Source organism: Lepus europaeus, chromosome 7 (genome assembly GCF_033115175.1).
Source record: "Lepus europaeus isolate LE1 chromosome 7, mLepTim1.pri, whole genome shotgun sequence".
In the NCBI taxonomy this organism is placed as follows: domain Eukaryota; kingdom Metazoa; phylum Chordata; class Mammalia; order Lagomorpha; family Leporidae; genus Lepus; species Lepus europaeus.
The window spans coordinates 91,872,071-91,896,977 of NC_084833.1; the positions used below are offsets into that span (position 1 = coordinate 91,872,071).

The 24,907-nt window shown below is 36.0% G+C and overlaps 1 protein-coding gene across 3 annotated transcripts in view; it reads left to right on the forward strand.

Moving 5' to 3' along the window:
- DYNC2H1 (dynein cytoplasmic 2 heavy chain 1) overlaps positions 1 to 24,907 on the forward strand; it is a 367,993-nt gene that overhangs the window by 217,188 nt on the left and 125,898 nt on the right. For all 3 annotated transcript variants that reach the window (XM_062196938.1, XM_062196939.1, XM_062196940.1), the window contains 4 exons: positions 5,190 to 5,345; positions 10,850 to 10,925; positions 14,791 to 14,999; positions 19,307 to 19,411. In XM_062196938.1, the coding sequence (XP_062052922.1) occupies positions 5,190 to 5,345; positions 10,850 to 10,925; positions 14,791 to 14,999; positions 19,307 to 19,411 (546 nt within the window). The remainder of the gene's footprint in view (positions 1 to 5,189; positions 5,346 to 10,849; positions 10,926 to 14,790; positions 15,000 to 19,306; positions 19,412 to 24,907) is intronic.

Consider the following 24,907-nt stretch of genomic DNA (forward strand, 5'->3'; position numbering starts at 1 on the left):
TAGAGAGAGGTAGAGACAGAGACAGAGGTCTTCCATCCGCTGGTTTACTCACAGATGGCCGCAACGTCCAGAGCTGTGCGGATCTGAAGCCAGGAGCGTCTTCCAGGTCTCCCACCTGGGTGCAGGGGCCCAAGGACTTGGGCCATCTTGTACTTCTTTCCCAGGCCATAGCAGAGAGCTGGATCAGAAGAGGAGCTTCCAGGACTAGAACCGGCACCCATATGGAATGCCGGCGCTTTAGGCCAGGGCTTTAACCCACTGTTCCACAGCGCCAGCCCCAGAGGTTTATTTCTTTTTAAGACTAAATAGTATCCCATTATGTGTTTATACCATGTTTTCTTTATCCATATGTCCATCAATGGACTTATAAGTGTACTTGTTGGCTATTATGAAAAATGCAGTAAGCATAGGTAAACACATATTTCTTCAAGATTTTTTTTTCAGTTATTTCAGATGTATACTTCAAGTGCATTGTTGGATCAAATGGTAGTTGTATTTTTAATTTTTGGAGAAACATCCACAGTTTTCCATTGTGACTGTATCATTTTATATTCCCACCAACAGTGGACAATCCCTTTGCCTCTTCACTAACACGTATTTTCTGTGTTTATTTCCGAAGTATTGGTCACATTAATGACTGTTAGTATTTCCTTGTGGCTTTGAGTTGCATTTCCTTGATAGAGATGTTGAGCATCTTTTCTTATGCTAGTTGAACATTAGTGTGTTTCTTTGAAGAACAATTTGTTCAAGTCCTTTGCCATTTTTAATTGGATGAAACTTGTTGTTATTTGTGTGTGTGTATCTATATACCACTGGATACAAACTCTATATCAGATTCTTGGTTTACAAATATTTTCTCCCAGTTTGTAGACTGCCTTTTACCTGTGTTGATTGTTTCCTTAACTTTACAGAAGTTTTTAAGTTTGATATAGTCCCATTTTTTTTTTTTTTGGTGTCTTGCTGCTAAATCAAGTGTCATAAAGCCTCTAGGGGTTTTATTTCAGGTCTTATGTTTAGGTCTTTAATTCTTTTTGGGTTGATTTTTGTATATTTTGGAAAACAAGATTCCTAATTACTTTGTATGTGGACATCCAGTTTATTTTTATATATATATATATATATATGTATATATATGTATATATATAAAAATAGACATAACTAAGTTTATTTTCAAAGTTTCTTTGCTTGTGTAGTTCCTTTGTTTTGACCACCTATTCTTCCATCCAGCCTGTTATCCTTATATCCTACTAACATACAATGTTGGGTAGATCCATGCCTGATATCCGATACACCTGATATATCTGAAACTATGTTTGCAGTATTGTTTTCTAACTTTTTTTTTAAAGATTTATTTATCTATTTGAAAGTCACACAAGAGAGGAGAGGTGGGTGACGGGAGGCCCTCCAGCCACTGGTTCATTCCCCAACTGGCCACAATGGCCGGAGCTGCGCCAATCAGGAGCCAGGAGCTTCTTCTGGATCTCCCACATGGGTGCAGGGGCCCAAGGACTTGGGCCGTCCTCCACTGCTTTCCCAGGCCATAGCAGAGAGCTGGATCGGAAGTGGAGCAGCCGAGTCTCAAACCGGCACTTATATGGGATGCCGGCACTTCAGGCCATGGCATTAACCCGCTGCACCACAGTGGCAGCCCGTTTTGTAACTTTTAAAGGTCATAAAATAATAGGAAGCTGAATTAAACCTTAAAGACTGGTGAAGGCATTTCTGCTTCCATTTTCTGTTTGTTGAAACACTTATAATTTTTTATAGTCCAAGGAAACTTCTTAATGTTTACATTTATAATTAACAGTGGGATTGCTAGATCATGTAGTAGTTATCTCCATACTTTGTTCCATTGTGACTATAGTAATTTAATTGTCTGCCAACAGTATATAAGATTCCCCATTGTCAGCATTCTTCCCTATTTTTACAAAGATCTATTTTCAGTTAACTTTATACTCATAAGAGTAACCCTACACTAAGTAAAGTGTTCAACAAATAGTATGAAGAACCAAAAAAAAAAAAAAAAGAAAACCAAGCAGGAAGAAAAAAAAAAAACTGTTCCTCAGCAGTTGAGACAAAGACTGTTCAGAATCGTCCCATCTCAAAGTATCAATTTCATTTCTATAGATTACCTTTTAGGTTCTCTACTAGTTACCACAGATCAGGGAGAACTAATGGTATTTGACTTTTTGGGACTGGTTTATTTCACTAAATATAATGGTTTCCACTTTTATCCATTTTGTTTCAAATGACAGGTGACAGGATTTAATTTTTTTTTTTTACTGCTCTGTAGTATTTCATAGTGTTCATAAACCATAATTTCTTTATTCTTTAGTTGTTGGACATCTGAGTTGATTACATAACTTAGCTGTTGTGAATTGAGCTGAAATAAACGTGGGGGTACAGATCACTCTTTCATAGCCTTATTTCTTTCCCTTTGGGTAAATTCCCAGAAGTGGGATGAATGGGTCATATGATTGGTCTATATACAGATTTCTGAGGTATTTCCATACTGTCTTCCACAATGGCTGCACCAGTTTACATTCCCACCAGTAGTGAATGTAAGTTTCTTGTTGAGTCGCTGCTCTGACTTTGGTACTAAGTGAGCAGAAACATGTAGCTTCTGTCTGATTGCTGATTTCGATAACAACTAAAGTATTGTCTATTAGTGCCTCAGTCTTAACTGTAGCTGTTTGTGAAGGTAGTGACTTGATGCCATAATGCATGTGGACTTCCAGTGATAGCTGTTCTCTAGTCCTGTGGAGCCAAGCACTGATGAGGCACACCACATGGAGTGGATCATTTCCAAGTCCTATGGGATTGAACATGGATGATGCTAGGGCTTATTGTGGCAACAGCCTCCGTCTCAGAGCCACTAGACAGGGAAAGAGCTATCCTTAGGTTCCACGGAATGAGCATCAGTGATGCTGGCATTTGTGGTTCTGACAACCACAGTTTCAGAGCCATGGTATGCTGATGAACTTGTCCTCCACACTGTGAGGCACACTGACCCAGGACTTCTGGTGGAGTCACCTGTTGGCCTCTAGAAAAGGGTAGACTGGCCGGCACCACGGCTCAACAGGCTAATCCTCCACCTGCAGCGCCGGCACCCCGGGGTTCTAGTCCCAGTCAGGGTGCCGGATTCTGTTCCGGTTGCTCCTCTTCCAGTCCAGCTCTCTGCTGTGGCCAGGGAGTGCAGTGGAGGATGGCCCAAGTGCTTGGGTCCTGCACCCCATGGGAGACCAGGAGAAGCACCTGGCTCCTGGCTTCGGATCAGCGCGGTGCGTGCTGGCCGCAGCGGCCATTGGGGGGTGAACCAACGGTAAAGGAAGACCTTTCTCTCTGTCTCTCTCTCTCTCACTGTCCACTCTGCCTGTTTAAAAAAAAAAAAAAAAGGAAAAATAGAAAAAAAAAAAGGGTAGACTATTACAGTGGATTCCTTTTAGAGATTGCACTTCTCTGCAACACTTTGAGTTTGGAGGTTGGTAGGTAGCCAGTGTGAGCTCTTCCTTTGGTGCAGAGCAGCTCCCTAAACTTGACATAAAACCTGTGAAGAATATGGAGTTCTGTATTTAGGACAATCAATAAAGTAGAGTCTCTCTTCCACAGAGAGCAAGGGTCATAGTTGAAATATTCTTGGTTCCTCCCTCTCTGCTGTGATTTTAAGTCTTTGTGCTGTTTAGGGTTCCCATCACTCCCTTGCTGAGTTGCAGAGATCTTCAGTTAGTCACTCTTCTTGAAATGCATTCCATCATTGTCTTTGTTCTTTGTGGCAGAGGTGAATACAAGGCACCTCTCTTTAGCCTTTTGGATTTATCTCTTTTTAATTTTTTTTTTTAATCACCAGAAGAGTTTTAAATTACTTTCCAAATAACTGATGTCATACTCTGAATGTATACTATTTTTGTTATTCTTCACAATTCACTGAATTTCCTGCTTTTTTTCTTCCTTTCTTTAGGTGTTTATTTGCTGTTGTTCTGCCTGATTAATTAAGTTGAAGATTTGACTGTTTGTAGTTGCTTGCATTAATATTAAAATAATTTTAAGTCTGAATTTGCAGTAAAGGGTGACCGTAGTTTTTATTTCATAACTTTGGTGTAGTAGTGTTTTCATGTTTTGAATTTTGAAATAGTCTTTTTGTATATAGTTTTCTTTGTAATCATTAATTTGCATAATGTGTACTGCCTTTACAAAACTAAGTGAATAATTTCTCGTTACTATCATGCTTTGTTGAATAGTGTGCAAAATTGCAATAGTTCTGATAGTTTGTTATAAATATTTCAGAAATACTGTTTTTCTTTTTTAAAAATATAGATTTGATACTGAGTACCTTACTAGTGTGTATTTTCTTTTTAGTTTAATAAAAAAAGTCTCTAATAACAAAAGGATTAAAAAGGGCCATGACTGGCCTTTGTAGTAGGTATTCTTAAGGTTCTGGCTTATATTTGTTTTAGAATAATTATATTTTTCTTATGGAAGTACATTCTTTTTATCTGAGAAACCATTGTTTGAAGAAATATTTGACTTTTAAAAATAGATAAACCTATGCATTATTTTTATTTTTTACATTGAAGATTTTTGGAAGGAGTTCAATTAGCTTTTTTCCAAGAATTTGAATATTTTCTTTTATCATTTTCACAACTTAAAGGTGTAACAGATATCTGGTATATGTGGATGAGCATTTTAATTTCAGCTCCTAGGTTTTCATTTTTGTCAGCCATGCAGTATCAGGCAATACCCACTAGCAACTGGATATACTAATGTGTGAGGAATTTTAGTTGATACTATATGTAAACTGCATGTTGAAAGGTTCATCGGAATTCAAATGGTAACTAATGGTGAGGGATTCCAATGGTGAGGGATAACTGGCATATTAAACTCAAAAATACTTCTTCATAACATATTATGATAAATGGTTGTTTAATTTCAGTAAAAATTATGTAAAACTTATTTGGCTGTTAATATTATTGGTTATAGATTTTTTAACTTAAAATTATTCTTGATTTATAATTGAGATTATTAGATATAAGAAGTTTAAAACTAGTTTTTAATTTGTACATCTTGAAGTGGCATAATAAAATAAGTCAAATTTGGTAAATGAACATTTTTTTCTCATTAAAATATTCTTTTAAATATGTTAGATGAATTTGTAATATTTTCAGTAATAGGCTGTTAATTTTTTTCTTAAGTCACCTCCAGGTTTGAAGAAGAATTTAATGCGTACTTATGAATCTTGGACTCCTGAGCAAATTAACAAAAAAGACAATGTGCTTCGAGCTCATGCTCTGTTTAGTTTTGCATGGTTTCATGCTGCATGTCAAGAAAGACGAAACTACATTCCACAGGTAACTGAGAACATGTCTTAGATACATTCTCAGCTTTACAGTTTTTATATTAGAATATTTTATAATTTAATATAAAAAGCTGGTGTTATGTCAAAAGTTGGCTCATGATTCATAATTTTATCTCAAGATTTTTCCAGTTGTCATAATTTTCTATCTCCAGTTTTTTTCTGCTAATCTTGTAGATTGTATATAGTTCATATACTTTACCCCTTTAAATAAAATATTCAAACAATTTGTGACCTATCATAAGCCCTCAGTATGAGGTTCCATTTATATAGTTTATATCTTATGTATCTGATTTCAAAAACTGATTTCCCATACCTGTTTTTCTTTTAGTGTAAGACAATTAATATCTATTTTGTTAAGCTAGAAACCTAGCAGTTCAACTTTTTTTCTTAGTTTCCTTACTGAAACCATTATCAAGTAATGTGGATTCTGCTAACAAAATATAATTGATATCTATGTGTATTTCTTGACATTTTTCTTATTTCTAAAAGATATATTTATTTGAAGACAGAGTGACATAGAAGGAGAGACAGATCTTCCATCTTCTAGTTTACTCTCCAAATGCCTGTAACTGCTGGGACTAAGTCAACTCGAAGGCAGGAGCCAGAATTTCCATCCAGTTCTCCCACATGGGTGGTGAGAACTCAAGGACTTGGGCCATCTTCTGCAGCTTTCTCAGGCACATTAGCAGGAAACTGCATTGCAAGCTGAGTAGCTAGGACTCTAACTGGCACTCTGATGTGATATATAGGCATCCCCAGTGGCAGCCTAACATACTGAACCTACTGTTTTTTTCCTAAGCCTTGTGATTCCAAACATATAGTACTTTCCTTCTAACTCCTTAGCCTTCCAATCCCTCTTTCTGGTTTTTGAATTTAGCAGCCAAAACTTTTTAATATGTGAGTATGATTAATTCACCACTGAGGTTTTAAGCTATCAAATAACTTTTCTATTTTACTTGCATGAAAATATGCAAATTTTTAGCATGATCCAGAGAAAAGATCTGCTTGCCCTTTCAACCTCTTCTCAAGCCCTTTGTCTTATTTGTATTCTACATTTGTCACCAAGGGTCTCTTTAAGGTCCTTTAGCCACCAAATTCTTTCTCATAAGCTCTAGCTTTTATTGTTACCCAGTTGGTAACATTTTCTCATTTCTATGGCAGTCACAACTGCTCCTAATTCTCTGTTCTTGGCAAATGCCTATCTTAGCCATAAGTTGCATTACTCCATCTTCAAATTTTTCCTATCGCTTTTTCAACTCTTCAAATTACTTTGGAAGAAGTCTTTTCTCGAACTTCCTATCCTCATTTGACCTCTCATTTAGCCTCTCTATTTTCCTTGTCAAAATAATAACATATGTTCTAGAGTTGAAAAAACTTGAATTAGGGCCTGGTTCTCTAGTTTCCTAGCTATGTGACATGAAACAAACTACTTCAAATCCAGTAAACATCATTTTCTTCAACTGTTGAATTAGAATACTAATTTTATGGTTATTAAGTGAAGCAAACAATGTACACTTAGCAGTGCTTTACACAGTGGCATATAGCCAGTCAATAGTACCTTTTCAAATGGGTGAAATTGTACATAATAATAGCTTTGAATTATTTAATATAATTTGTCTATCACATTTATGGGGAGAGTGCACTTAATTATTGTAAGGCCGCCACAAAACACACCAAATACCAGAGTATGAGAAAGGATTTATAGTGGGGAAATTCGACAGACTGGAGGGAAGGGGTGAAGAAGGAAAAAGAGGGAGAAGGAGAGCGTAAGAGACAGAGACAGAGGTCAGGAGATGGAGAGAGAGAGCAAGAGAGCCAGGTGTTAAGGAGCAGGTCCTTTTAAAACTTTGCCGAGGGGCGGGCAAGGAAGTAGGAGCAGGGAATTCCATTAGGATGGGGGTGGAGCTTGACGGCATAGTTGGGCCATGTGGCCACCTGGCTTCCAGCAATGGCAGCAGGGGCTAGAGCCTAGGATGGTGTCAGGGTGTAGATCACGCCATAGATAACACTGCACCATTTTACCGACAATTATTGTTAGTTTACCAAGGAGGAAAGTGTATGTCAATGATAATAAACTTGCTCAAGGATTCATGCCTAAAAAGCTATGGAATTCTGAAATGACCAGGCTCACCTTTTTCTAAAGCCTTTGCCCCCAACTTCTTTGACATCAGTGCTTGGCAAACATATCAATGAATCCTTTCTGGTAGATGAAGGATAATGATAGTTATATACCTTTACTGAGAAAATAAAATTTGTATTTCTTTTAAAGATTATTTATTTTAAAGACACAGTCACCAGGGGAGGAGAGAGTTCTTCCATCCGGTGGTTGACTCCCCAGATGGCTGCAACAGCTAGAACTGCCAGGCTGAAGCCGGGAGCCAGGAATTTCATCCCAGTCTCCCATGTGGGTGCAGGAGCCCAAGCACTTGGACCATCCTCTGCTGCTTTTCCAGGCACATTAGCAGGGACCTGGATTGAAAGTGGAGTAGCTGGGACTTGAACCATTACCCATAAGGGATGCTGGCACCACAGACAGTGCCTGCACCTACTGTGCCACAGTGCAGGCCGCAAATTTATATTTTCAAAAAATTACATTGTGAGCTAAGTGATACATGCACATAGTGTAAATTAAAAAACTGGAAAAATTATTTGCAATGAAATGTTAGTCTCCTCCTTTTTTATGCCCTGACCACCCAGTTTCTATTCCAAGGGTTCCCACTGTTACATACTCATATTTCTTAGGTGTCTTTCATAGATGTTATATAAATATACAAACATTTTATGAATTTATATACATACTCAAATGTACCACACCACAAAAACAGTTCTTTACTTTTTTAAGTAAACTGTTTTAGAGATTGTTAAATATCAATACCTATTTAATGCCTGATTTTAAAATATTACTTGTATTATATTGATGGACATTATTTCATAGTTTTTAATTATTGGATGATCACTCATTTCATTTTGCTATTTCAAAAATAGTGTGCTAGTGAATATCCTTATATTTATTATAAATAACACTGATTCATAGTCACCAGTTCTAAAGGTAGAATGTTTGGGTATAAGTAAATGTGTATTTTTGAAAATTCATAAATATTATGAAATTACTCTTCATAGAGAATATCACTGTTTTTGCATAATAAGTTTAGTCTCAAAAAATTATGAAATCAGAGGTAAAAGCAGACAGAGTACAATTCAATTGTTAGAGACTATTTCATAGGGATGAATAGTAAATATCAATAATAATCTTCTAATTTGGAAGTAAATATCAATAATATTCTTATTTGGAGGTTTCTTCCATTGATCTTTAAGATATTTAAAACTTAAAAATATTAATTTTTGCAAATAGGGTCTCTTATAGAATGATAAAATGAATGTTATTAATAAGCCTGTGTTTTGAGTTATTAGAGCATTTAGTTAAAATATAATTGGAATTTTGTTAATTGTTGATGGGCACATATCCCTTACAGATCTTTAGTTCTTAAATACAGGTTAGAAAGATTAAGTTTTCTTTCACAGTATTCATAATTTTATTTTTTTAAAAATTATCTAAATGGTATTGAACCCCAAATTTATACATCTACCTCAGATCAGTTCTTTAAACTCTAAGAATGGTCTTTAGAAAGTTCATGAAAAAAAGCACATCATATTTGAATTCCATTTTTGCATGAATTTTTTGAAGTACGTCTGTATATACAGCTACTCATTTGATCTACCCTGTTGGATATCTCAAAAATGACTGAAAAATCTACATATTTTGGATCAAATATTGGAATATAGACTTCTCAAGATCACAAACTTTTGTGGCTTTCATTTATTGCTTTATTCTCATCAACAAGAGTGTCCATTGTATAAACCACACTTTGTAATCTTTTAAGAAGTTGTAACACTTCTGATGATTAATCTCATGATATTCCTTCTCAAACCTGTATGTTAATTGAAAAACTTTATTTTAAAAGTTAGAGAGGGAGATGGCAGTAGGAGGAGCGAGGCAGAGACAGTAGAGGGGATGGGAGTGAGACAGAGTTGTGTATGGGGGAGACAGAGGGAGAGGAGGCAGAGAGGAAGAAGAGGCAAAGGAGGGGATGTGAGGGGGTGGCGAGGGAAAGACAGGGCAGAGAGACCCAGAGTGAGGCAGAGTCCTAAAGACAGACACACACATGTACAAAGACACACACATAGAAACACATGTACACAGAAGCACACACACACACAGATCTACTATCCGCTGCCGGTCTATTCTGCAACACAATGGCATTGCTGGCTAGGTTGAAGTAGGGAGCAAAGATCTCAATCCAAGCCTTCAACAGAGGCAGGGAACCAGCTCTTTGAGTCTTGAAATGCTGCTTGCCAAGGTGTTCCTTAGCAGGAAACCAAAATAAGGAGCAGAGCTAGGAATTTAGCCCAGGACCTCCACTATGGACTGTGGGCATCTTAAGTGGCATCTTAGCTAAGTCCCCAAACTCCTACCCCTTTGTATTCTTTTAGTTAGTAAACAACTACCATCCATTTGAATAAGCCATAGGCTTATTAATCATTCTTAACAGTTCTCCATTTCATTCTTTACTTTCCATTATAATACAGGACAAGAATTTGGTTAATTTTATTTTCTTAATTAGTAGATCTATCTACTTTTGTCTTTTTTTTTCTACTCCCCTTCCATTATTTCTTAGATTAGGTCAGATTTCTTATAGATATCAAATATGTATCTTTCTATCAAACTTACTGCAGTTTGTAGTTGTACATGTATTTGAGTGATTGACTCCTTATTACTCTCCACGTTTCACTGAAAGCTACATGCTTGCAGGGCTAATTTATATTTTGGTATGTTTTTATATTCTCAAAGCCTGAAATGTCTGTCATATACATCTAAGAAACTTTTTGAATGATGAATGTATTTTAGTTTGATCTTAATTTATTAGAGAACTAATTATTTACAGTTAATAGAAACTTGAAATTATTTTCAGTTGTATTTCATATTCTCTATACAACATAGAGCTCTTTAATACAACGCTGTAGCTGTTAGTTACATGTTTACAATTTTAAGTTCTAATAAGAATATTCAATATGAGTGAATATTCATTATGAGTAAATATATAGGATATTATGCTATATACTTTTAAGACTTTTTGGGCAATTATTTTTTGCTTTCATGTTTGTGTAGGAGATCCATAATTAGGAAGAAGAAAATCATTATCTCGATATCTACATGAGAATAAAAAGTTTACCAATTTGTTGACTTGTGATGTGACTATAATATCACACATTTAAATAATAAAAACTATATGGTATTATAATGTGCTTTTCATACTGTGGAAGTCAATGTTTTTAAATCATTGTTACTATAGATTTTTGTACAGTCATTTTATTAAAAATTCTGGAGTTTTTTAGTATATATTGAACATCATTTTTGAAATCTTAAGGACAGTGGTGTTTACATATATGTTTCAACACTGCTTTGTTCTTCACTATTGTTTAAATTTGTTTTCATAGGGATGGACCAAGTTTTATGAATTTTCTTTATCAGATCTTCGGGCTGGGTATAACATTATTGACAGACTCTTTGATGGTAAGCACCAATTCTGAAAGTTTTCTTGTTTAATCTCATGTTAACGAAAGCTGTATTTGAGGTCTTGTAAACAGTATGGTTTCTTCAGAATTCACTTAACTTCCTATCAAAAAGTTTGCTTGTTTTCTTTTTTATGTTCTCATCATGCACATATTATATGAGGGTTCTTTATATTCTGTTATATTATTGATTTGGATGCAACCCATTAGATTTTTGATTGATATGTAGTTATCAGGAAGCAGAAAACTAGAAAGACTTAGTCTTCATTTGTGACCTTAAAAATTTCTGCCTCCAATTGAATTAATTATTCCAATCTCTTTCAAGATGACTAGTAAAATTTGAGAGTTGGGGAACCAGCATTGTGGCACAGCAAGCTAAAACTGCTACCTGCATTTCCAGCATCACGTATTGTAGTATCAGTTTCAGTCCCAGCTGCTTTGCTTCTAAATCAACTCCCTGCTAATATACCTGGGAAGGCAACAGAAGATTACCCAAAAGCTTGGGGCTCTCCAACCCACATGGGAGACCCAGATAGTGCTACAGGCTCCTGGCATGGGCCTGGACAAGCCCTGGCCCTCCCGGCCATCTGGGGATTGAACCAAAATTGGAAGATATCTCTGTCTCTGTCTCTCTGTTTCTCTCTCTCTTTGACTCTTTCAAATAAATATCTTTTTTAAAAAAGCAAAACATTTCTAATAGCCCAAATTCCACTTCATGGAACATTGTTTTCTAGTTGCTGACTTCCCCTACATCTGTCTCAAGGTTCATAGCAGATACTTGGGTATATAGATCAGCTTTACATATTTTTGCAAAACTTGAATCATATAGCAAGTATTCTTGATGTATTTATACCCTTTTCAGTTAGCATTATATTTGATAGGTTTATCCACATGGTTGCATGTGCTTATAGTCCATTCTCAAAGTTATATAATACACTGTTGTATGATTTTTTTAATAAGCTTGTGTTGATGAACATGGGTAATTTTCAGCTTACCATGGTTATGGGTAATATATGGCTATATCTTTATGTGATTGTATGGATGTATTTCTGTGGGAATATTAGTTCATATTATGTGTTTGTTCACCACTGTTAATGCCATTAGTATTCCAAATGATTTTTATTTCAAAACTTTTCTTTAGCTTTTACATCAGGAAAGTGCACATTCACTTCAGTACATTTTTCATAAATTGAACCTATGTAGCTATCCTGAATTTAGAGTATTGTTTAGGATTAATATTTGGCCTGGTCTTTTAGGATGACTGTGTCTCATATTAGAGCTCCTGGGTTCAATATCCAATTCCATCAATGACTCCAGCTTCTTGCTAATGCAGACCCTGGGAAACAGGGGTGATGTCTCAAGTAGTTGGATTCTTGCCACTCATGTGGGAGAGTTAGAATGAGTTTCCAGCTCCTGGCTTCTGAACCGGATCTAGCCTGACCCTTTTTTTTAATAAGTAATAATTTATTTTTTTAATTTAGTAAATATAAATTTCCAAAGTACAGTTTATGGATTACAATGCCCCCCCCCCCATAATTTCCCTCCCACTCGCACCCCTCCCATCTCCCGCTCCCTCTCCCATTCCATTCACATCAAGATTCATTTTCAATTATCTTTATATACAGAAGATCAGTATAGTATATATTAAGTAAAGATTTCAACAGTTTGCACCCACACAGAAACACAAAGTGTAAAATACTGTTTCAGTACTAGTTATAGCATTATTTCACATTGGACAACATTGGTTTTTATAGATGAGGAAACCAAAGCAGAGAGAGTTTAAATGATATGTCTTTGTTTCAAGCTTGTGATGAACTAATAGTGTACTGTAATTTTTAGATATATCATACCATTGATTGCAAATAAAAAATATTTTAACATAATGTTTAGTATCACGGTAAAAATTGAACTGTATAATTTTGTACATGGAATAGATTTCATTTACTTCATATAGTCTAAATTTTTATGTAGAGAGCAAATTTCATGTATTTCCTATATGCAGATTTTTAAAAAAGATTTATTTACTTAAAAGGCAGAGTTCAGGGCAGTAGAGGCAGTAAGAGAGAGACAGAGAGAGGTCTTCCATCCACTGATTCACTTCCCTGGTGGACACAATGGCCGGAGCTGCACAGATCTGAAGCCAGGAGCCTGGAGCTTCTTCCAGGTCTCCCACATGGGTGCAGGGGCTCAAGGACTTGAACCATCTTCTACTGCTTTAGCAGAGATCTAGATCAGAAGTGGAGCAGCTGGGACTTGAACCAATGCCCATATGGGATGCCAGCACTGCTTTACCTACTACATGACGGCACCAGCCCTCCAATACACAGTTTTAAGAGAATAAGGAAACTTCCCCACCCTTTTTTCCACCTTTGCTCACTAGCTCCCATTCCCCCTCTTCCTTCCTTCCTTGTTTTTCCTATAATTGTTGTGATGATCTAATTTCAATTTACTTTTTAATCACAAATTTAATCTTCCACTAAATAATTCAACAAGTAGTAAGTAGAATGAGCACTGTTCGTCAAGAATATAGATAAGAATATAATATTATGATTACAAAATTCCCTGCTATCGAGAAACCACTAGTTAGGTAGACTTAAAGTAAACAAAAAAATCTATTGGGGACAATTGGTAGAAGGATTAATTGTCATGCGACTGAGAGTAACTTCTTTTACCTTAAAACCGGAGTTTCCTGATCTGTAAAGGAGGAATAATAGTAGTTTGTACCTCTTTTTTTTTTTTTAGTTGTTGAGTAGTATAAATAAGAAAAGCCATTAGAAACCTTTAACATTTAGTACATTTAATGTACTGAGTTATCAGTAATTCTTGCCTCTTACTACTTTTCTATTGTTAAAATCTAAATTGTGTTCATTTTATACTGAAAAACATAAAAATTTGCTTTTAGAGTAATGAGTTCAAGAAGGAAACATTTACTTCCAAAATTTTTATAAAGTACCTCACACATTGCTGCTTCTGTAAGTTGTAAGGTACTCCAATGTTTCTGCATTGGTTAGTGCTTGACTTGTCAATGACTCATGTATCCATTACTTAGGTAGTATGAAGTGACTATTAAGGAATAACTATAAAATCTCTTATTTAGTCATTGTTGATAATTTGATATGGAAAGGAAACAACTTTATTTCTCTATCATGTACGTGCTCTTACCTTGCAGACGGCAACCTAAATTACCTATATCCCAAGTCATAGAGCAACATGGCTATCAATTTTTGTGAATATCTTTAAATTTTATAGTAATTTAGTAGAACTAAAATAATGGCAACTACAATAAATGGCTAGTTTAAATATTTTCTATATTTACTAGCAATAAAATTCTTAAACTTTAACATCACTGAATTATGACTATGAGGATATCTGCTACAGATGAAATAATATAAAAAGTTGCATTTTTATATTTTTTGTAGAGTAGAAAATGGATAATTGACTTTTTATAATATTGATTTTGGAGACTATCACATATGAAGGTGTTATAGAGAATTTCCCTATTAATCACATTTTATGAATTGAATATTTCCTCAACTATTTAAAATTATGTTATGGACAGTTTATTTTAAGGAGTTTCCAATTTAAGTATGCAGTATTATTTGGAAAAGGAGGCTCTGAATTCAGAATACCACATTTCTATTCTGTATCTCTGGAATTGTGTAACTTGTTCATTTTAGTAAATCAACCTCCCTATGCTTCGATTTCACCATTTGCTTGTAACTGCATAAAACTAATACTGCTATGTTTGCTTGAAGACTAAGTGATATGAAGATCTATATCTCCCATGTCTATAATGGATGTAGCTGAAGACAGAAATCTGGTTAATATTTTACCAATGAAATTAATAAGATTATTTTAAATTTTAGGTACCAAAGATGTACAATGGGAATTTGTACATGGTTTACTTGAAAATGCTATTTATGGAGGACGTATAGATAACTGTTTTGACCTTAGAGTTCTTCAGTCATACCTCAAACAGTTTTTTAATTCTTCTGTGGATGATATATTAAACCAAAGGAACAAGAAAAGCATTTTTCCTTATTCCATGTCTCTGCCAAAATCTTGCAGCATTTTGGTAAGTTAAAGTATTTTCAATCTATTTCCTATACCATATAGACATTTGAATCATTTCTTATTTTTGACTTATTTATTTACAAATGCAGAATTATTCATAATACACATTACTATTATATTAATAAATGGTCTTATTCTTTAAACCCTAGTAAGACATCCTAGAAATGTAAGTATTTTTGGGTACTTATTAAAGGTTTATGTTATCAGACTAGCGTGTAGATAAGTCTTGAAATGAATAGCCCTGGAAAATTTAAAGAATGGAGACCTGAGGTGAAGAACTGGAATAGGAGAATATGTTTTCCAGGTAGACATGAGTGTATTCTGTCTAATAATTTTAAAAATATGCAGAAGAATATGAAGGTAGAAAAATATCCTAGCAAGAGTATAAATCAACAGGAATGTACAGGGAAAAATGGCAGGGCCAAGTCATTACTTATCAATAATAACCTTGACTGTAAATAGCCAAATTCTCCAATTAAAAGATACAGAGTGGCTGAATGGATTTAAACAAGATCCATTTACTTGCTGCTTGCAAGAAACGCACCAGTGGCACAGCAGGTTAAAGCCCCTACCTGCAGCACCAACATTCTAAATGGGCGCCAGTTCAAGCCTTGGCTATTCTGCTTCTAATCCAACTCCCTGCAAATGCATCTGGGAAAGCAGCGGAGGATGGCCCAAGTTCTTGGGCCCTTGCATCCACTTTGGGAGATCCAGAAGCAGCTTCGGGCTTTGTATTGGCTCAGCTCTGGCCATTGCGGCCATTTGGGGAGTTAACAAGTGGATGGAAGACCTGTTTCTCTCTGTCTCTGCCTTTCTCTGTAACTCTTTCAAATAAATAAACTAAATCTTAAAAAAAAAAAAGAAAAACACCTCCAACAAAGATACACCTATACTGAAAGTGAAAGGATGGAAACATATTCCATGCTAATGGAAAGCAAAAAAGAGCAAGAGTAGCCATCCTGATATTAGACAAAATAGACTTTAACACAAAAACTATTAAACGAGACAAAGAATAGCATTATGAAATGATTTAAGGGATCAATTCAGTAGGAAGATATGACTGCAGTCATATACCAGGGCACCTGGCTATTTCAAACCATGCTAACGTATCTTAAGGGAGATATAGATTCCGATACAATAGTAATGGGGGAATTTCATCAATGGACAGGTCAACTAGACAGAATCAACAAAGAAGGTAAAATATTTTAACAAATATCTTTCTTTAGTTTCTGTCTTTTATATTTAGGCCTGCTTTAAATTTACAAAAGGAATCTATCTTTCACAGTGATGTTATTGTTTATGTGCGTATTTTAATGAGCTGTAGATTTTTGTCTTGAATTACTATTTGAAAGCCTCTTTTTTTTTAACTTTCATTTAATAAATATAAATTTCCAAAGTACATCTTTTTTTTTTTTTTGACAGTCAGAGTGGATAGTGAGAGAGAGAGACAGAGAGAAAGGTCTTCCTTTGCCGTTGGTTCACCCTCCAATGGCTACTGCGGACGGCGCATCATGCTGATCCGAAGCCAGGAGCCAGGTTCTTTTCCTGGTCTCCCATGCGGGTGCAGGGCCCAAGCACTTGGGCCATCCTCCACTGCCTTCCCGGGCCATAGCAGAGAGCTGGCCTGGAAGAGGGGCAACCGGGATAGAATCTGGCACCCGAACCGGGACTAGAACCCGGTGTGCTGGTGCCGCAAGGTGGAGGATTAGCCTGTTAAGCTATGGCACTGGCCATAAAGTACATCTTTTGGATTATAGCGACTTTTCCCCCCATAAACTCCCTCCCACCTGCAACCATCCCATCTCCCACTCCCTCTCCCATCCCATTCACATCAAGATTCATTTTCAATTCTCTTTATATACAGAAGATCAATTTAGTATATATTAAGTAAAGATTTCAACAGTTCGCACCCACAGAGAAACACAAAGTATAAAGTACTGTTTGAGTACTAGTTATACCGTTAATTCACATTGTACAACACATTAAGGACAGAGATCCTACATGGGGAGCAAGTGCACAGTGACTCCCGTTGTTGATTCAACAGTTGACACTGTTATTTATGATGTCAGTATCACCCGAGGCTCTTGTCATGAGCTGCCAAGGCTATGGAAGCCACTTGAGTTTGCCAACTCCAATCTTACTTAGACAAAGCCATAGTCAAAGTGGAAGTTCTCTCCTCCCTTCAGAGAAAGGTACCTCCTCCTTTGATGGCCCGTTTATTCTGCTGGGATCTCACAGAAATCTGAAAGCCTCTTTTCCAAAAAAATATTACATTAGGCTAAGATTTCAATTCTACCTTATTTTACCACAAATCTGTATTTATAAATGTCCAAGTTATGCTTTTATTATATTGACTATTATAATTATACATTTCTTCATGAATTACAGATACATACTTTCAATTATATAATCTGCTTTTTGTTTTCTCCTCTCATCTAAATCGTATTCAAGAAAATTCATTTCAGTAATATAATTTTCAAAATACAAAGTTAACATTAAATATATTACTCTCATTTAGCTATATGATTTCTTACATTATCGTGTGTCCTATGTGTTATCTTTCACTTATTCATTTAATGCTCAGTAAAATCTATGTTCTACACATTTTGGATATAGTGATGCATTTATGGAATTTACATTCTAGCAGGAGAACCTTAAGAGTGAATGAGCAGAGTATATAATATAGCTATTTATTATATACTTTTGATGATGTATCCTAATAAGACTTTCATCTCTACTATTTGAAGCTTAAATTGAAAAATAGAATTCATGTGGAAATATGCATATCATAAATATTCACATAGTAAGTATAAAATGCAATTAGCTTTTATTCATTGAACACATGAGTGTAGTAGCTAGCACTAGGATCAAGAACCAACCTTTTTAGCTCCGCAGAAACTCTCCTTATGTTCTACTGGCAATTACTACATTTTGCACAAAGGATACCTCATCCTAACTTCTAACTGCCTAGATTAGTTTTGAAAATTTTTCATCTGTTGTTGTAAATGGTAATATACAGTAAATTTTTTTTTGTTCAAGTGAGTATAAATCAGTTTGGATATGGATTTGCCAGTACTTTAATCAACATGACAGTGTATAGTTCTAAATAGATGAGTCTAGGCAGTTTCAATAAGATTTCACAGCTGTTTTGAAGTGAATGAAATGTGTAATTCTACAGAGTAATAGCTTTAAACTTCCAGGATGATTGATGAGAATCACTGTTTAACCTTCTCCATAACTGAATTTGATAGGATAGAGGATTCATATGCTTGCACGTGTATACTCACTCAAACAAATGTAAAAACATATTCTCCTGTACATTGTAATGGAACTCTTGAAGATTACAAATGTGATGTTGAACTCAAGGAGAGGAAAAACTTTAAGGGACAGCATGTCTTTCCAAAATTTGATTTATTTCTAGGTGCTGGGCTTCTGGGGTCCACTAGAAAATACTTCAGAGGCAGCTGCCAAGGATGAGAAAACATGATAGGAAGTCACAGAAAGTCTTCCCACCCCTGCTTCAGCAAGCACAGGATAGACCCATGTATAATACATAGTATAACTTGTCTCCTCACAAAACGGACAGCCAAATCAATTCTCATCATTGAGCAAAAATCAATGGATCCTCTTGGTCTACGCTTTTTTTTCCTAGAGTCATGAGTGAAGAAATGTCCAGATTAATGTTCGGCAAGTCAGATATATGTGATGCTTAGAGTAATTCTTTGAATGAAATTATAAAATTACGGATGTGTTTCATCACACCTCACCAGCAACCTGAACACTGTGGAGTTGTTTTATGATAAAATGATTTACAAAGCAGTGTGTGCACATTAGAATACATCTGTAGGTTTTCAGGGTTTCTGTAAATTCAAAATTGTTGCTGAAAATTTTTCTTAATAAAATGTAAGCACAATGTAAGCTGGTGTAAAGAAGCATATGCAAACTTCTGTACTCTACACAAGGTCTTCAGTAGGTTAGGGAAAAAAAATAGGGCCTTCCTAAAACATCTAATGTAATATCATAGATTGTAGGCATAACCACTCAACTATGTTTCAATTCAAGATTCCTTGTATATGTGAGAAAAGGCTTAAGGGAAGAAAATATAGTGTCAAAGTATGAAGATGTTTATTGATGGAGAATATTTCCCATCAATAATTGAGTTTATATTATACAACAGAAGATTTATTCGAAAATTAATCTATGAATAATTGATAATCTAATAATTCGCAGTATTCATTCTTTCTGATTTCAGCGGTTATAAATTCATTCCTTGGTGAAAAACTGTTTTTTTCACTTCTTTATATTTAGGACTATCGTGCTGTCATTGAAAAACTTCCAGAAGATGACAAACCTAGTTTCTTTGGTCTACCTGCCAATATTGCTCGCTCATCACAACGCATGATCAGCTCTCAGGTAATTTTAAAAATACATATTTTCTTTACTTAGTAAATCGTTAATCTTTTGAGTATAAAGTAACTGAAAATAGATCTTTGTAAAAATTAAGAGTAGAAATAGGAAAGAGAAGAGGAAGTAGGGTGGGAACATTGCTGGGAGGGAGGTTAGGATGGGAAGTATCACTATATTCCTGAATCTATTTATATGAAATACGTGAAGTTTATATACCTGGAATGAAATTTTTTAAAAAAATGTTATTGAGCCTCAAGAAAACATTACATTTCATTTAATAGTACAGATTCTACAAACTCTTAATTTAAATTGTTTTTAATTTAGCACATGTTCTTCTGAGGCCTCTAGCTTGATTTATTTTGCTTGGGATTTCTTTACTCTGGGTCGCCTGGGTTTCTATATGAATTTCAGGAATGTTTTCCTAATTCTGTAAAGAATGTCATTGGTATTTCTTTTAAAAATTTTTTATTAATATAAAGAGAAGTTTCATATATATTTATAGTTATCTTCTTAGTATCCTTCCTTTCTCCCTCCCTCCTTCAAGCATCTTCCTTCCTTCCTTTTCATTTCTTTAATTTTTGCAAAATAAATTCAATTTACTTTATAATCATGGGGTCAATGCATCATTAACCACAATATTCAACTAATAAAAAACTAGACCACTGTTCCAGAGGAATATAGACAAGAGCTAAAAACAGTCAAATCATAAGATGTGTATTTCATTCTTATATATATTTTATTATATTAACTACCACATATCAGAAAATATATCATATTTGGCATTTGAGACTGGCTTATTTCACTCAGCATAATGGTTTCCAGTTGCATCCATTTTGTTACAAAAGACAGGACTTCAATTTTTTTATGGCTGAGTAGATGTCATAGAGTATATATACCGCTTTTTCTTCAAATAGTCATCAGTTGATGGACATCTGGGTTGATTCTGTTCTTAGCTACTGTGAATTAAGCTGCAATAAACATGCAATAAACTTTCATATTGCTAATCTCAATATGCTTGGGTGAATTCTCAGGAGTGGAACAGCTGGGTCATATGTTAAAACTATAAGGATTTTCCATATTGCCTTCCATAAGGGTTGTACTAGTTTACATTCCCACCAACAATGTATTAGGGTAGCTTTTCTCCACTTCCTCGCCAGCATTCATTATATTTTTGATTTATTGTATGATAGCCATTCTAATGAGGATGAGGTGAAACCTCATTGTGGTTTTGATTTGTGTTGACCTGATGGCTAGTGATGCTGAGCATCTTTTCATTTTTCTGGTTTTTTTTTTCAATATATATAATTTTTTTAAACATTTATTTAATGAACATACATTTCCAAAGTACAGCATATGGATTACAATGGCTTTCCCCCCAATAACTTCCCTCCCACCGCAACTCTCCCCTTTCCCGCTCCCTCTCCCCTTCCATTCACATCAAGATTCATTTTCAATTCTCTTAGTATACAGAAGATCAGTTTAGTATATATTGAGTAAAGATTTCAACAGTTTGCACCCACATAGAAACACAAAGTGAAAAATACTGTTTGAGTACTAGTTATAGCATTAAATCACAATGTACAGCACATTAAGGACAGAGATCCTACATGAGGAGTAAGTGCACAGTGACTCCTGTTGTTGACTTAACAAATTGACACTCTTGTTGATGGCATCAGTAATCTCCCTAGGCTCCAGTCATGAGATGCCAAGGCTATGGAAGCCTTTTGAGTTCACCAACTCTTATCATATTTAGACAAGGTCATAGTGAAAGTGGAAGTTCTCTCCTCCCTTCAGAGAAAGGTACCTCCTTCTTTGATGACCTGTTCCTTCCACTGGGATCTCACTCGCGGAGCTCCTTCATTTAGGTGTTTTTTGTTTTGTTTTGTTTTGTTTTGTTTTTGCCAATGGGTCTTGGCTTTCCATGCCTGAAATTTTCTCATGGGCTTTTCAGTCAGATCCGAATGCCTTAAGGGCTGATTCTGAGGCCAGAGTGCTGTTTAGGACATCCACCATTCTATGAGTCTGCTGTGCATCCCGCTTCCCATGTTGATCATTCTCTCCCTTTTTTATTCTATCAGTTAGTATTATTCAGACACTAGTCGTGTTTATGTGATCCCTTTGATTCTTAGTCCTATCATTATGTTCAATTGTGAACTGAAATTTATGACTTGGACTAGTGAGATGGCATTGGTACATGCCACCTTAATGGGATTGAATTAGAATCTCCTGGTATGTTTCTAACTCTATCGTTTGGGGCAAGTCAGCTTGAGCATGTCCCAAATTGTACATTTCTTCCCTCTCTTCTTACATTTCTTCTGTCTCATCATCTTTATAATCTTGAATTGGGCTGTCTTTTTCATTTGGGGGCATCATAGTGTCTTCCTTGTTCTTGTTACCTTGGTTTCTACGTTTGTTGCTTGGCATATTGGAGATATTGTTTGGTTTCTTTGCTGTGGTGTTTTTTCTCGTTATACTATGACTCTAGATCAAGTGTGCTGTCTGCCTTTGATGGACCCTTAGAGTCTTTGATGGGTGTGGCCAGAGAGCTCTGGTTGTTCATGGTTAAGGGTGTGTCAAAGGTGACTCTCCCAGGTTGTTCTCTTGCTCGCACGCTCTCTCTCTCTCTCTCTCTTTTTTTTTGACTCAGAAAGGAAGTAATCCCACACAGCTGAGTGGAATTGAGGGTAGTTGATGTATGAAATCTGGCCCCTGTGGGTATTTGTCTACTCTACTCCAGGGACCATACAAAGGTTTATGTAGCCCTCAGTGTGGTCTCAAATTTCACTGCAGTCTCTCACCGGGTTGCCAAGGTTACTTAGTTTGTGTACTCGATGCGTTCTCTTCCCCACCCTCAGATTTTCACAGTCTCAGTTTGTTAGCTCCACACTTTCACTAGGTCCTACCTCCTGTTATTTCTCCCCACCAGAGTAAGGTTTTCTGCTTGGCTGATGGCGTTCACCGCTTTATGTATGTCCAAAATGGCTCCTGCTCTTTGTCTTGCTCGGCTTTGTAAGGTGAGAGGAGAGAGAGGCTAGTGTCCATGCCGGTTCCCCTTATTTATTCATTTTTTTCTCTCATCCAGTCAGCCTGGTGAACTTTCCCCAGCGGGGCTTGCAGCCTCGTTCCCTCTAGGCTCTTTCTGCATTTCCCCACCAATGTCTCGGGTTACCGAGGTTTTTGTCTCACCTCCCCTTCCAGCGCTGGCATGCAGACTCTGCGGCTGTCCTCCGTGCCGTGGACATCCTTGTTCTCCCCGCAGGTCCTCTGTGTCACATCCACTAGATTTGGAAGAGTTTCCTCTGCAATTTTTTCACAAATCTTTTCCTGAGACTACAGTAACTCCAAATTTATTAAACTATCTTTTCCCGGACTATCAGTGCGCTCCCTCACTATTCTGGCATCTCCATATGTCTGTTGACCATTTGAATTTCATCCTTTGAAAAATGCCCATTTGTGTTCCTAGCCCATTTCTTAACTGGATTCTTTGTTTCTTTCTTGAGGTCTTTATATATCTGTTTTTTTCATTCTTTATTGGTTTCATGGTTTGCAATTATTTTCTCCCATTCTATAGGTTGTTTCTTCACTTTGTTGAGTGTTTCCTTTGCAGTCCAGAAGCTTCTTAGCTTCTGCAGTCTTTTCCAAGAAGTCTTTGCCTTTGTTAATGTCTTACAGGACTTCCCCAATATTTTCCTCTAGTAATTTTCTTTAATCAGGTCATAGGTTTTGATCCTTGATCCATGTTGAGTTGATTTTTGTATAAGTTGTGGGATAAGGTTTTCTTCTCAGTAAAATTGTCTGCTCTCTTATTTATCTGCTTTACAGGCAGGGTGTCGTCTTTGGTGTCTGCTTGTCTTCCATAGTTTGTTCTAGTCAGTGTTTGTATTTTATGCCTGGTGTTTGGTTTGGGAAATACATTTGGGGCATCTTCCACTGTTTTCCCAGGTGTGTTAGCCGAGAGCTGGATTAGAAGTGGAGCAGCCAGTCTGGAACTGGTGCCCACATGAGATACTGGTGTTACAAAGGGTGGCTTAACTCACTACACCACAATGCTGGCCCCTTATCCATACTCATAAGTAAGTAACCATGTGTTGAGAAAAAATTTGTGTATTCTGTAAGCAGAGGAAGAAGGAATGTATAGATAATGTGGTAAATTTAGTGGTGACTGCTACAGATGGAGAACAGTGCTTGGCTATTAAGGAGTGGTGATTATTGTGAGCCTTACAATTGGGTTTACAGTCTTTTTAGTGTTTCCATATAATGCAAATTACAAAGAAAACCAGTTCATTGATAATTGTGTTTTTACTGATTGAAATTAAATATCAGCATCTAGTTCATTAAATGAGTTTCCAACAATGACTTAACTCTTTAACGTTTGTGCTTTGATGAACTCTAGCATTAACTACCTCAGAAATGTCAACTTAATTTTTTTAAATGTTCAAGTTAGAAAATTTCTTAAAGTGAAAGAATTTTTGATCTATGGAAGGATTGTTTGCTTGCAGAGCTAGTAAGCTAAATGCAGCTTAATTGTTTTGCAGAATATAAAGACTTACTGTGAAAGAGTGTAGTGTATTGCCAAAACAAGGGTATTTTCTAGAGACCTCTGCAACTTTGGCTATAATGTTACTCTTTTTTTTTAACCTTTTTTCCAGTGGTTGCCCTAAAATTTGCAATATATTTTGTTTCGTTCTCTGTGTGTGTGTTTATATATATATATACATATATATATACACATACACACTTATATATATGTATATATGTCTGTTTATATATATACATACATACGGAGCAGCCAAGTCTAGAACTGGCACCCATATGGGATGCTGGTACTGCCTCAGGCCGAGGATTAACATAATGCACCACAGTGCCAGCCCCAATGTTACTCTTTTGAGACAGAAAAGGATACTTTAGAAAAGCCAAATGTTCCTTAATTATTCACTTTGAAAATCATTTTTCCTGTTTCATAAACAAAATATTTTAACTGTAACTATGATGTATATTAGTGCTCTAAAAATTTTTGCTAAATTTTCAAAATAAAAAATTATAATTTGAGAATAAAAAAATTGAATTTTTTCATTGGAAAAAAACTTTAAGCAGTACTTACCTTTTTTAAGATTTATTTATTCGAATGACAGAGTTATAGAGAGAGGCAGAGACAGATAGTGAGGTCTTCCATCCTATGGCTCACTCCCCAGTTGGCTGCGACAGCCAGAGCTGTGCTGATCTGAAGCCAGGAGCTTCCTCCAAGTGTCCCACCTGGGTGCAGGGTCCCAAGGGCTTGGGCCATCTTCTGCTATCTCAGGCCATAGCAGAGAGCTGGATCAGAAGAGGAGCAGCTGGGACTAGAACCGGCACCCATATGGGATGTCAGCGCTTCAGGCCAGGGCTTTAACCCGCTGTGCCACAGCGCTGGCCCAAATAGTACTTTTCAATGTCACTAACTTTACCATGTCATTTCCTTGATTTGTTATCCAGTAATGCCTTTTTAATGAATATTTTGGCATT